General features: G+C 29.3%; 1 protein-coding gene across 1 annotated transcript in view; it reads right to left on the bottom strand.

Annotated features, from left to right (window-relative positions):
* Positions 1–302: 302 nt before the first annotated feature.
* Positions 303–14390, bottom strand: part of LOC143241643 (mitochondrial enolase superfamily member 1-like) — a 48182-nt gene continuing 34094 nt past the window's right edge. The window contains exons 5-15 of the mRNA XM_076484828.1: positions 13714–13754; positions 11862–11893; positions 9449–9487; positions 9040–9122; positions 8748–8782; positions 5039–5126; positions 4311–4443; positions 3443–3608; positions 2777–2876; positions 2315–2402; positions 303–1176 (exon numbers count right to left, since the gene is read on the bottom strand). Of these exons, the coding sequence (XP_076340943.1) occupies positions 3565–3608; positions 4311–4443; positions 5039–5126; positions 8748–8782; positions 9040–9122; positions 9449–9487; positions 11862–11893; positions 13714–13754 (495 nt within the window). The 3' untranslated portion in view covers positions 303–1176; positions 2315–2402; positions 2777–2876; positions 3443–3564. The remainder of the gene's footprint in view (positions 1177–2314; positions 2403–2776; positions 2877–3442; positions 3609–4310; positions 4444–5038; positions 5127–8747; positions 8783–9039; positions 9123–9448; positions 9488–11861; positions 11894–13713; positions 13755–14390) is intronic.

Genomic DNA, 14390 nt, shown 5'->3' with positions numbered 1-14390 from the left:
AGAAAGTATGCCTTCAATTAAATATAATGTGAAGATATCCATCATTTGAAGAAAGTATCCTTCAATTAAATATAATGTGAAGATATCCATCATTTGAAGAAAGTATGCCTTCAATTAAATATAATGTGAAGATATCCATCATTTGAAGAAAGTATGCCTTCAAATTGTTAAGCAGCTAAAACACATGTCAAAAATAAAATGTGTTCAATGTGTTCAGTGTCTCAGAAGAATTTTGCAATGTGATGTAAGGGTTTTGAAGACATACAATGAAATATTTGAGTAACAATAAAACATACATATAATTATAAAAAATAGCTTTTATCTCCAAAAGGTTTTTATTACAATAGAAATCTTTCTTGATTAAAACATACTATATAAAAAACAATTTATAGTTTTATAATTGTACTTAATCACTACAAACTAATGACTCATCATTTGCTACCAAATTGCCTTCTATATATATATATATATAAATTTTAACACATGATATATATCTCAATTTCTTACAACCATATTCTTCAAAGAAAAAGCTTTCAATTGAGTCTGCTAACAGGAAGTCTAGTGTTGAATCAAGAAGTAACAGGAAAACACCTGTTTATAACCCAGTCTGATGAATGGTAGTCTACTGTTGAATCAGGAAGTAACAGGAAAACACCTGTTTATAACCCAGTCTGATGAATGGTAGTCTACTGTTGAATCAGGAAGTAACAGGAAAACACCTGTTTATAAACCTGTCTGATGAATGGTAGTCTACTGTTGAATCAGGAAGTAACAGGAAAACACCTGTTTATAACCCTGTCTGATGAATGGTAGTCTACTGTTGAATCAGGAAGTAACAGGAAAACACCTGTTTATAACCCTGTCCGATGAATGGTAGTCTACTGTTGAATCAGGAAGTAACAGGAAAACACCTGTTTTTAACCCTGTCTGATGAATGGTAGTCTACTGTTGAATCAGGAAGTAATAGGAAAACACTTGTTTATAACCCTGTCTGATGAATGGTAGTCTACTGTTGAATCAGGAAGTAACAGGAAAACACCTGTTTTCAATCCAATCTGGTATTCTTGATGACTTCCTGTACCTTGGAGAGTGCACCAAACGTTGCCACTTTTGGCCAATTGGAAATTCATATGCCAGTAGTGATTCACTTTTCATCTCTGTATTGCACCCTGGATTCTGAAATACACATATCACTATTACACGTGCTATAAGTCATTATCAGTATTCTATAAACTGATACACTGTATAATAAAAGGGTTTTATTCAAGCTAACCATAAATCGTAATTACATTTTCAGTTTGGATTTTTACTCTTTATAAAATTTATTCAATTATTTTATTTTATAAGTGATGGAGTACAGTTGGGTATAAGTTTTGTTTGATTATTTTATTCTATAAGTGATGAGTTTTAGTAGACTCCAACTCTATCCTGTATTTTAAGTGAAAACAAAATATATTTAAAAATTTTATCCTATAAATGCTAGACATGTAAATACCAAAGTTAACATTTGATTACTGAACACATTCAATTAGATTTTATGAACATTACTCAATCATTAGGTGTCTGTAAGTACAAATTATGATGTTTTACATAACAACTGGGTTTCAGTGATGTGTTTCACTTACAGACTGTTTTTAACTTGTAAATTTAGTATTTATTGTCTGAGTTCCAATAGTTGTCTTGGTCTTATACCAGTCGGTTTTAGTGGTATAAACACAGCAGATGAGTAATTATGGGTTACCACAGGCAAGTATGGCTCTATCAAATTAACAAGTCATCAACAGACTTTACTACTTGGCAAAAAAAGGTTGAGTAATCCTGCTCAAGCACTAATTACTGTTAACAGTTGGGTTTCAGTGATTTAAGTTCACCTGTTAAATACTATCTTTTATTGGTTGGGATCTTGTGACTTAGATTTATTAGATGAACACTGTCTCTTATCATTTTGGTTTTAGTGATTTAAGTTCACCTGTTAACTATTATCTCCTACTGGTTGGGATCTTGTGACTTAGATTTATTAGTTGAACACTGTTTCTTATCATTTTGGTTTTAGTGACTTAAGTTCACCTGTTAACTACTATCTCCTACTGGTTGGGATCTTTTGACTTAGATTTATTAGTTGAACACTGTCTCTTATCATTTTGGTTTCAGTGACTTAAGTTCATCTGTTAACTATTATCTCTGGCTGGTTGGGATCTTGTGACTTAGATTTAGTATTTGCCTACTGTTTGTTCTAAGATTTAGTCTTAAATAGCCTACAACTATGATATTCCTTGTTGTACACTATAATGGCTAGTAATAACATATTTACAACCTGAGGTAGAAAATAGGAAGCCCACTTTGTCACTGCTGGTTGTTGAAAGTGTTGGTGGATGTGCCGATGAGTTACGGCCGCACACATCCTAAAAAGGTTCTGAAAGTGAATTCTACAAAAAAACTGTTTTCATAGAAATTCTTGACAAACAAAAAAGAGATAACATAACGATGATTAAACGGTATTATTTGACAACTAAATTTAACACACGTTTATAATATGACAAAGTTTATAACAGTTCTAGTTGTATACAACTGATATTTCTCTATGTTTACAAACTGGTGAAAAATGAGATCCATTGAGACTAATGTGACACAAAGAAAACCACTTTGTGCAATAAGATACTAGCAAAAGAAACCACTTGATGAAAGGAGATCCACTGACACTAATGTAAAACTGGCTCTTATATGTCCATATGACATTTAAATGTGTCCACTTGTATGAATGTAATAAAAAATTTACCTTTTACTTAGAGTTCCACTAAGAGAAACATACTCCCAGAATAAAAGATGTTGAGATAATTCTGCAGCTCCCGGAACTCTGGCTTCAATACAAACTGGCACTAGAATCAGAGTTGTACTTTTAAAAATAGTATTTTACCATTGGAACTGTGTTATTATAAGATTTAACAAGCAAATCATCTGGTGGCAATTATATTAAACTTTTAATAAACTATGAACTATAATTTCATGAGTAAATAAACTCAGTATTATGAGAATTGTATTTTAATCATGAAGTACAACTTCCAGTTTGATCAAAATGTGTTATACTAGTTTGGGAGAACTCCAATCCTCATCAGTAACTATGAATACAAGTTAACCAAAGAGAAATAACCTGGACTTATATAATAGTGAAATGTGAACACAAAGCACGTTCACACCAACAGTATATTTGAATTTCAAATAATAATTATGGTATGGGTATTGTCAAAATATAATTAACTATTTTGTAAGGAGTATATAAAAATTGACTAATTACACAAATATATAAAAAACACCCATGAAGAAAAATATTGATGTGAAAACAAATGGTGGCATTGTGAATATGAACTCTTCAAGGTATTTACAAATGTGTTGCCTTCATAATTAATTCATTAGTTTATGTTTAGCTTTTACACCTAACAAATACCTTTAAATTTGGCAGCCATAAGACAAATGGCTAACACTTCATTTACCCCACCAATCCTGAATGGATCCAGAAAACAACAACTAACTGTCCTCTTCTGGATATACTGTTTGAACATGATCTTGTTATGGCAACTGACTGCTACGCCCACATGTAGAGGCTGAAGCTCCTATTGTGGACAGTGAAAAGTATTAATTCTTACATGATATAATTCACACAATTCAGGTAAAAAAGAAATGTAGTTTTAACTGAGTTAACACAAGGTTAACCACATTAGATAAATGTAATAAAATGTAGTTTTAAATGAGTTAACACAATGTTAATCCTATTAGATAAATGTACTAAAATGTAATTTTAACTAAGTTAACACAAGGTTAACCACATTAGATAAATGTAATAAAATCTCAAAGTGTATAACAAACATTTTGATTCCACATTTTCAAAAACAGATTATAAAGCTAGTTGAAATTAAAGAACCTAAACAGATGCTTGAAAATTACATTCAATATTTCATTATGCAAGTTTTAAAATAAATTACTTATAACAATTTGGAATGGTTATTTAAAATTGATTTCAAACAAATTTTACAACTAAAATCATTTTAAATTCTTCACAGTATAAAACACTAAAATTCTAGACAAATTAAAATTAGAACAGAAAACATTCTGAGTTATTCATAGAGCTGAAGCAAACACTGACATAAAAAAATATTCAAAACCATTTTGGAAAAAAAAATTAAAAGCTAAACCTAGATTCAAAACTTTAAACCAGAGAGAAATAATAAAAATAACACTTTACATGACTGTTAAATTCTGTGAATTACAAAGACTCTGAGAAAATGTCAAAATAAAATAGAACATCCAATTCTCACTTCTGCAATTTCCATGTGCTAATATGTCATCAGAACTGGTTGGCTCCAGAACCCATAAAGGGCAGAAACCTGCTAGTTCCTTCATCCAATGAATAGCTTCATTTTGGTCCCATCCTGCACTTGCATCCATAACCTAGATTTAAACCAAGACACTGTTAGACACGAAACAGCCTATTTAATTGTTCACTTGCAAACAAGTAGATAATCACAAAGACAAAAGGGTGAATTGTACTAAGAACCAGCAGAGACCCACAAAACATCTGCAACGAGATGAATATCTTTATTCCAACAGTAATTTAAACACAGGATTTATAAAATAATACAAAGGAATTTAATCATAAACCAAAATCTACTAGTCCATTTGTCTTTAGTCTAACATCAGTTAAGCCTTTATTAAGTACACCTATATTTAATAAGAAATAAATTAATACTGTAAGTTGTGTACATTTGCTTTAGTTTAGTTAGGGCTAAACTTTATTGTATCTAATAAACTTGTTATTCTATGACCTAATGTTAGACATGTTTAAAAACTCATAGGCTTTTAATATTCTGTTGCCCAAAATGTCTACAAAGTACATTTACATTCACTTAAGTGCATGTGCACACATTTTCAAAACAGATAAAACTATTATTACAATAGATATTTTAATTAAAAACTAGAGTTCTGAATTCATCATCACAGCTTTTTAAGAACCAGAAGAGGTAATATTTATAAAATAGTAACATACAAGAATATTTTCCCATCCAATCTCCTCTCGAATTATTTCAAGTCGACGCTTATCATCTTCTAATTCTTCTCCAATCTTTACTTTGAAGCTAGAAAAGATAAAGTAGTACATGTATTTATCATCTTCTAATTCTTCTCCAATCTTTACTTTGAAGCTAGAAAAGATAAAGTAGTACATGTATTTATCATCTTCTAATTCTTCTCCAATCTTTACTTTGAAGCTAGAAAAGATAAAGTAGTACATGTATTTATCATCTAATTCTTCTCCAATCTTTACTTTGAAGCTAGAAAAGATAAAGTAGTACATGTATTTATTATCTTCTAATTCTTCTCCAATCTTTACTTTGAAGCTAGAAAAGATAAAGTAGTACATGTATTTATCATCTTCTAATTCTTCTCCAATCTTTACTTTGAAGCTAGAAAAGATAAAGTAGTACATGTATTTATCATCTTCTAATTCTTCTCCAATCTTTACTTTGAAGCTAGAAAAGATAAAGTGGTACATGTATTTATCATCTTCTAATTCTTCTCAATCTTTACTTTGAAGCTAGAAAAGATAAAGTAGTACATGTATTTATCATCTACTAATTCTTCTCCAATCTTTACTTTGAAGCTAGAAAAGATAAAGTAGTACATGTATTTATCATCTTCTAATTCTTCTCCAATCTTTACTTTGAAGCTAGAAAAGATAAAGTGGTACATGTATTTATCATCTTCTAATTCTTCTCCAATCTTTACTTTGAAGCTAGAAAAGATAAAGTAGTACATGTATTTATCATCTTCTAATTCTTCTCCAATCTTTACTTTGAAGCTAGAAAAGATAAAGTAGTACATGTATTTATCATCTTCTAATTCTTCTCCAATCTTTACTTTGAAGCTAGAAAAGATAAAGTAGTACATGTATTTATCATCTTCTAATTCTTCTCCAATCTTTACTTTGAAGCTAGAAAAGATAAAGTGGTACATGTATTTATCATCTTCTAATTCTTCTCCAATCTTTACTTTGAAGCTAGAAAAGATAAAGTAGTACATGTATTTATCATCTTCTAATTCTTCTCCAATCTTTACTTTGAAGCTAGAAAGATAAAGTAGTACATGTATTTATCATCTTCTAATTCTTCTCCAATCTTTACTTTGAAGCTAGAAAAGATAAAGTAGTACATGTATTTATCATCTAATTCTTCTCCAATCTTTACTTTGAAGCTAGAAAAGATAAAGTAGTACATGTATTTATCATCTACTAATTCTTCTCCAATCTTTACTTTGAAGCTAGAAAAGATAAAGTAGTACATGTATTTATCATCTTCTAATTCTTCTCCAATCTTTACTTTGAAGCTAGAAAAGATAAAGTAGTACATGTATTTATCATCTTCTAATTCTTCTCCAATCTTTACTTTGAAGCTAGAAAGATAAAGTAATACATGTATTTATCATCTTCTAATTCTTCTCAATCTTTACTTTGAAGCTAGAAAAGATAAAGTAGTACATGTATTTATCATCTTCTAATTCTTCTCCAATCTTTACTTTGAAGCTAGAAAAGATAAAGTAGTACATGTATTTATCATCTTCTAATTCTTCTCCAATCTTTACTTTGAAGCTAGAAAAGATAAAGTAGTACATGTATTTATCATCTTCTAATTCTTCTCCAATCTTTACTTTGAAGCTAGAAAAGATAAAGTAGTACATGTATTTATCATCTTCTAATTCTTCTACTTTGAAGCAATCTTTACTTTGAAGCTAGAAAAGATAAAGTAGTACATGTATTTATCATCTTCTAATTCTTCTCCAATCTTTACTTTGAAGCTAGAAAAGATAAAGTAGTACATGTATTTATCATCTTCTAATTCTTCTCCAATCTTTACTTTGAAGCTAGAAAAGATAAAGTAGTACATGTATTTATCATCTAATTCTTCTCCAATCTTTACTTTGAAGCTAGAAAAGATAAAGTAGTACATGTATTTATCATCTTCTAATTCTTCTCCAATCTTTACTTTGAAGCTAGAAAAGATAAAGTAGTACATGTATTTATCATCTTCTAATTCTTCTCCAATCTTTACTTTGAAGCTAGAAAAGATAAAGTAGTACATGTATTTATCATCTTCTAATTCTTCTCCAATCTTTACTTTGAAGCTAGAAAAGATAAAGTAGTACATGTATTTATCATCTTCTAATTCTTCTCCAATCTTTACTTTGAAGCTAGAAAAGATAAAGTAGTACATGTATTTATCATCTTCTAATTCTTCTCCAATCTTTACTTTGAAGCTAGAAAAGATAAAGTAGTACATGTATTTATCATCTTCTAATTCTTCTCCAATCTTTACTTTGAAGCTAGAAAAGATAAAGTAGTACATGTATTTATCATCTTCTAATTCTTCTCCAATCTTTACTTTGAAGCTAGAAAAGATAAAGTAGTACATGTATTTATCATCTTCTAATTCTTCTCCAATCTTTACTTTGAAGCTAGAAAAGATAAAGTAGTACATGTATTTATCATCTTCTAATTCTTCTCTTCAATCTTTACTTTGAAGCTAGAAAAGATAAAGTAGTACATGTATTTATCATCTTCTAATTCTTCTCCAATCTTTACTTTGAAGCTAGAAAAGATAAAGTAGTACATGTATTTATCATCTAATTCTTCTCCAATCTTTACTTTGAAGCTAGAAAAAGATAAAGTAGTACATGTATTTATCATCTTCTAATTCTTCTCCAATCTTTACTTTGAAGCTAGAAAAGATAAAGTAGTACATGTATTTATCATCTTCTAATTCTTCTCCAATCTTTACTTTGAAGCTAGAAAAGATAAAGTAGTACATGTATTTATCATCTTCTAATTCTTCTCCAATCTTTACTTTGAAGCTAGAAAAGATAAAGTAGTACATGTATTTATCATCTTCTAATTCTTCTCCAATCTTTACTTTGAAGCTAGAAAAGATAAAGTAGTACATGTATTTATCATCTTCTAATTCTTCTCCAATCTTTACTTTGAAGCTAGAAAAGATAAAGTAGTACATGTATTTATCATCTTCTAATTCTTCTCCAATCTTTACTTTGAAGCTAGAAAAGATAAAGTAGTACATATATTTATCATCTTCTAATTCTTCTCCAATCTTTACTTTGAAGCTAGAAAAGATAAAGTAGTACATATATTTATAATCTTTTAATTCTTCTCCAATCTTTACTTTGAAGCTAGAAAAGATAAAGTAGTACATATATTTAAGTAAAAATTACAAAGGTCAAGTAAAAGGAAACAATCACTGTATACTATGCTTTATTTGATATTTATTTAAATTAAAATAATGTTTAAAAAAGTAATTTGTAAGTAATTACAAAAACTGTGATTCACAAAATTACAAGAAAGATTTGTAGAAAACAATTGTATTTTCCTAAATTAACTTTTAAGTATCCTTGTAAAGTCTTTTACTTGGTTCCAGCCAACTAACAATGGCTCTTAAACTATTAAGTACCTTAAAACTTAAGGTTGAAATAACAGTTAATACATCAAGATTATCCAAGTTACATACAACAAAAACAATTTTCCAACTTACATAATATCTAAAAAAAAACTGCCATTTTCTAGGTTACATAGGTAACACAGGCTAAATCCATGATTCTCCGAGTTACAAACTACAACAAAATATCTGTGATTCCTAAATCAATAATAAAACATTCGATATAATTTTTGAAAGTATTCTGAAAGCATCATATCTCACCGTGTGAATCCATCGTTGAGTGCTTCTCTACAAACCTGTATAGAGAGACAGCAGTTCTTCACTTAAGATGTTATATGGATATATAGAGAGAAATACCTCTTCAACCAAGACAAAGGTGATTATTTCAGGTAATACACTCACATTACACTGAACTTCTAATGTTCCATTAATGGATACATATATAAGTATGGTTTTAGAAAATTGTTTAGCTATTCTAAAACAACAAAATATTCAAATCCATTATTATAAGTACTGTTTATGATATAATAAAGAACATAGTGTATGTTGTTACTGTTCTCAGTTGGACTTCACTCATTCTTGGCACCCCCATTCGTGCTGTGTAACAAGGATACCCATACATGGATAGAGCTTCCTCTGAAAGTAACAAATATATCTCACACATGTTGAAATACCTTACACTACACACAGATCTATATGTAGACATTCTACAAATGTGAAATACAGACAGAAACTGTTCAAATGGTTTTCTAATATAAAAAAGGACAATTTTCTTTTATGTACATACAGTTTCATATAATATTAGGGTAATATATACATTGAAACTTGAAGGATAATGTTTAGCTGTCAAGGAATTTACTTACAATTATATTTTACTTTATTTAATACATATAGAATATGATAGAATGTGTAATATCAAGAATTTTTATTAATATATTAATTTGAATACATATTAAACTAACCTCTTTCTTTCTTGTATGGTTCATTTTGCAAAAGTATTGCTGAAAAGTTAATAAAAATTAAGAAAACTAAAGTGTGAATCATATATATAAAATGTTAGACTGATTAAAGCAGGTCAAATAGCTGTTTAAAATGTAAGAACAAATGAAAAAGAATAAATTCTTATGACATTTTCTGTACAAATTAAATAATTATATGAAAATCATAGTAAAGACATAAAAACAAATTTACAAAAAAGCAACAGATTATTATAAGTATTTACTAAAATTATTAAAATAGTTAAAACAGCAAATTGAAACCATTTTTTTTAAAAGTTAACAATGATAACACAGCAAAATGAATTGTTAACTTTTAATATGATAGCTAACATGGCAATGTGAATCATTTTTAACTTTTAATAAAATAGTTAACACAGCAATGTGAATCATTGTTAACTTTTAATAAAATAGTTCACACAGCAAAGTGAATCATTGTTAACTTTTAATAAAATAGTTAACACAGCAAAGTGAATCAACTTGTAATAAAATAGTTAACACGGCAAAGTGAATCAACTTGTAATAAAATAGTTAACACGGCAAAGTGAATCAACTTGTAATAAAATAGTTAACACGGCAAAGTGAATCAACTTGTAATAAAATAGTTAACACGGCAAAGTGAATCAACTTGTAATAAAATAGTTAACACGGCAAAGTGAATCAACTTGTAATAAAATAGTTAACATGCAAAGTGAATCATTGTTAACCTTCAATAAAATAGTTAACACAGCAAAGTGAATCATTGTTAACCTTCAATAAAATAGTTAACACAGCAAAGTGAATCATTGTTAACCTTCAATAAAATAGTTAACACAGCAAAGTGAATCATTGTTAACCTTCAATAAAATAGTTAACACAGCAAAGTGAATCATTGTTAACCTTCAATAAAATAGTTAACACAGCAAAGTGAATCATTGTTAACTTTTAATAAAATAGTTAACACAGCAAAGGGAATCAACTTGTAATAAAATAGTTAACACGGCAAAGTGAATCAACTTGTAATAAAATAGTTAACACGGCAAAGTGAATCAACTTGTAATAAAATAGTTAACACGGCAAAGTGAATCATTGTTAATAAGATAATTAACACAGCAAAGTGAATCATTGTTAACCTTCAATAAAATAGTTAACACAGCAAAGTGAATCATTGTTAACTTTCAATAAAATAGTTAACACAGCAAAGTGAATCATTGTTAACTTTTATTAATACTATTAAAGCAGCAAATGTTCAGGAATAAATCACCTATTCATCACTGATAAAAGGAAACATTAAAGCACATTGATATAGTTATGTAACAAAATATAAAAAACCTTGTTCCTGGATAACTTTGAATATTTTTATATTTGATTCCTTTCCTAACCAAATAAAATTCAGTGTATTAAAAGTCACTGTTAAAAGAAATGAGCTGAATAAAGTTCTTTATATTTACCATTATGCCAAAATATAATTTATACCAACATGTCACTTTTACACTTATAACAATAACCAACACTTAAAATGGGATAAAACAGATGAGCAGATGATAATTTTACTTTTAGATCATTCTCCAATAAAGTAGCACAGTAAAAATGATTAAACAGATTTGTAATAAAATGAAAACTCACCCTTATAAATATAAAACGATAGTGTTAAACAGTACAGATATGCACAAGTTATCTTGCAAATCCTATGTTTGGACCTAAGTTTAAAACAAGCCAGTAAAAAAGAACTTAGCTGCTAAAGGTTTCATCTGGCTCAAATAAACTTAATTGTACACAAATGTCATCTTGACAACAAGAGATAGCTATGTGACTTAAATTTGAAGAATGTGGTTGGATTAATATAAATGCCAGTCTGCAAGATGTCATCAAAAGGTACCATGACCAGAATAAAACAAGCAAAAACTGGACCAGCTAATAGAAAATTTATAACATACTGAACTGAAGAGGTGTCCTAATAAACATCCCCCCCCAAGACAAAAAATAATGATGACATTAAATATGAATATGGATAGTAGAAGAAACATCATGTAAATCCATCACCACCATCCAGTCTACAACAAAGGAATTTTCATGACAACTTTGTGTTCCATTTGAAAACGAGACATCTAACAAAAATCAGTCAAACTGGTCTAGGAACAGGTATTTCTTATTTTATTTGGACCCACAATATGAAAGAAGTAAAAAAATGGGGAAGTATAAATATTTATTTCAACTGGTTTCTTCTGAAGGAGATTTGAGAGTTTAATTCAGAATTTGAAGGTGGAAGGACAACATGAAGACTGATTTGATGGATATGTAAAAACCAAGGATTCCACAGATGAATTATTACTCCAAGACTGCAACAAACAAATGTAAAGTTATACAATACACATCAATAACCTTAAGAAACAGTACTTACCTAAAGCTTCTTCTCTTGTAATAATGTCAGATCTTCAAAATAAAAGTAAGTCTTGGTTTATGAAATGGTTTCAGTTAATCAGTAAGCATTAAAACTGATTTAATTAATTACATCTATGAAGAATTCTAAATAAAATAACATGATACACAGCCTGGTCACAACAAACTAAACCATGAGAATTGTAGTACCATCATAAAAAATTAAAAACACAAAACCAGCAATGTTATGTCACAAAGTGATATATTAAAATACATCAATAACACTGTATTGTTAAAGTACATACTAATATCATGTCCTAATTCATTCACCTGTACTACATCCTTCTGTTACACACATCAGTAACACTGTATTGTTAAAGTACATACTAATATCATGTCCTAATTCATTCACCTGTACTACATCCTACTGTTGCATACATCAATAACACTGTATTGTTAAAGTACATACTAACGTCATGTCCTAATTCATTCACCTGTACAACAACCTTCTGTTACACACATCAGTAACACTGTATTGTTACAGTACATACTAACGTCATGTCCTAATTCATTCACCTGTACAACATCCTTCTGTTACACACATCAGTAACACTGTATTGTTAAAGTACATACTGACATCATGTCCAAATTCATTCACCTGTACTAGATCCTTCTGTTATATCAGTAACACTGTATTGTTACAGTACATACTAACGTCATGTCCTAATTCATTCACCTGTACAACATCCTTCTGTTACACACATCAGTAACACTGTATTGTTAAAGTACATACTAACGTCATGTCCTAATTCATTCACCTGTACAACATCCTTCTGTTACACACATCAGTAACACTGTATTGTTAAAGTACATACTGACATCATGTCCAAATTCATTCACCTGTACTAGATCCTTCTGTTATATCAGTAACACTGTATTGTTAAAGTACATACTAACATCATGTCCTAATTCATTCACCTGTACTACATCCTACTGTTGCATACATCAATAACACTGTATTGTTAAAGTACATACTAACGTCATGTCCTAATTCATTCACCTGTACTACATCCTTCTGTTACACACATCAGTAACACTGTATTGTTAAAGTACATACTAACATCATGTCCTAATTCATTCACCTGTACTACATCCTACTGTTGCATACATCAATAACACTGTATTGTTAAAGTACATACTAACGTCATGTCCTAATTCATTCACCTGTACAACAACCTTCTGTTACACACATCAGTAACACTGTATTGTTAAAGTACATACTAACGTCATGTCCTAATTCATTCACCTGTACAACATCAGTAACACTGTATTGTTAAAGTACATACTAACATCATGTCCTAATTCATTTACCTGTGGTTAAGTAAAAATTTAAACTACGGTAAGAATATTTGAACTTAACCAAGACAAACACTAAATTAATGAACTTTGAACTTAACCAAGTCAAACACTAAATTAATGATCTTTGAACTTAACCAAGACAAACGCTAAATTAATGAACTTTGAACTGAACCAAGACAAACACTAAATTAATGAACTTTGAACTTAACCAAGACAAACACTAAATTAATGAACTTAACCAAGTCAAACACTAAATTAATGAACTTTGAACTTAACCAAGTCAAACACTAAATTAATGATCTTTGAACTTAACAAAGACAAACACTAAATTAATGATCTTTGAACTTAACCAAGACAAACACTAAATTAATGATCTTTGAACTTAACCAAGACAAACACTAAATTAATGGTCTTTGAACTTAACCAAGACAAACACTAAATTAATGAACTTTGAACTTAACAGAATACTAAACACAAAGTTTCACTGTTTACAATAACACAAAACAGGTACTTACATGTGTGTGAAGTCAACAGTTGAGAGCAGTTTCTCAGCTGGCTAAATACAGAACACATACATGTGAAACATTTTTTGGTCTAAAAGTATGTTACAAGGCATGTGCTATACTTGTGTTATACAAGATATACAGCTATTAGCTTGTTAAACAAGTATTCATATATATAAATGCAAAGTTTTCAGTCATATAGTTTGCAACAGTGTTAATGTTAACAATTTCTTACAGCATGTCATGTGTGGATAAAACTGTTATTGTCAAATACATCACACAAACATACAAAACTTGTCGCGTGCTTTGAAACAAGTTTGTTGTAAACTTCTGTTAGAGAATTGAACATGGTGCATAAATACAAATTATATGTATAGACACTTAATTTACATATATATTAATATTTCAGTAAAAATATATAACTTAAGTCAACATCTATTTTTCCTATAACCTTCAGTTATGTTTTCATATGAGAAAAAGAAAACTATCTGGAGACAAATGAAGGCACTAAAATAAATGTATAACAGTGAATCTGTTACAGCATGAGAACAGAGGGGCCAGTGATGTCATGAAAGACCACATCCCAAAATGTGATAAACCTTAAGAGCAGTCAGCCATGGAGTTGAGAGGGCACGATGAACCAAAAGTTGTATTGAGCTAAGTTGTAAAGCAGATGACAATGCTTGACT

Source organism: Tachypleus tridentatus, unplaced genomic scaffold (assembly GCF_004210375.1).
Source record: "Tachypleus tridentatus isolate NWPU-2018 unplaced genomic scaffold, ASM421037v1 Hic_cluster_1, whole genome shotgun sequence".
NCBI lineage: Eukaryota > Metazoa > Arthropoda > Merostomata > Xiphosura > Limulidae > Tachypleus > Tachypleus tridentatus.
Note: the sequence above shows the minus strand (reverse complement) of the source record. Positions and strands in the feature narration are given on the sequence as shown.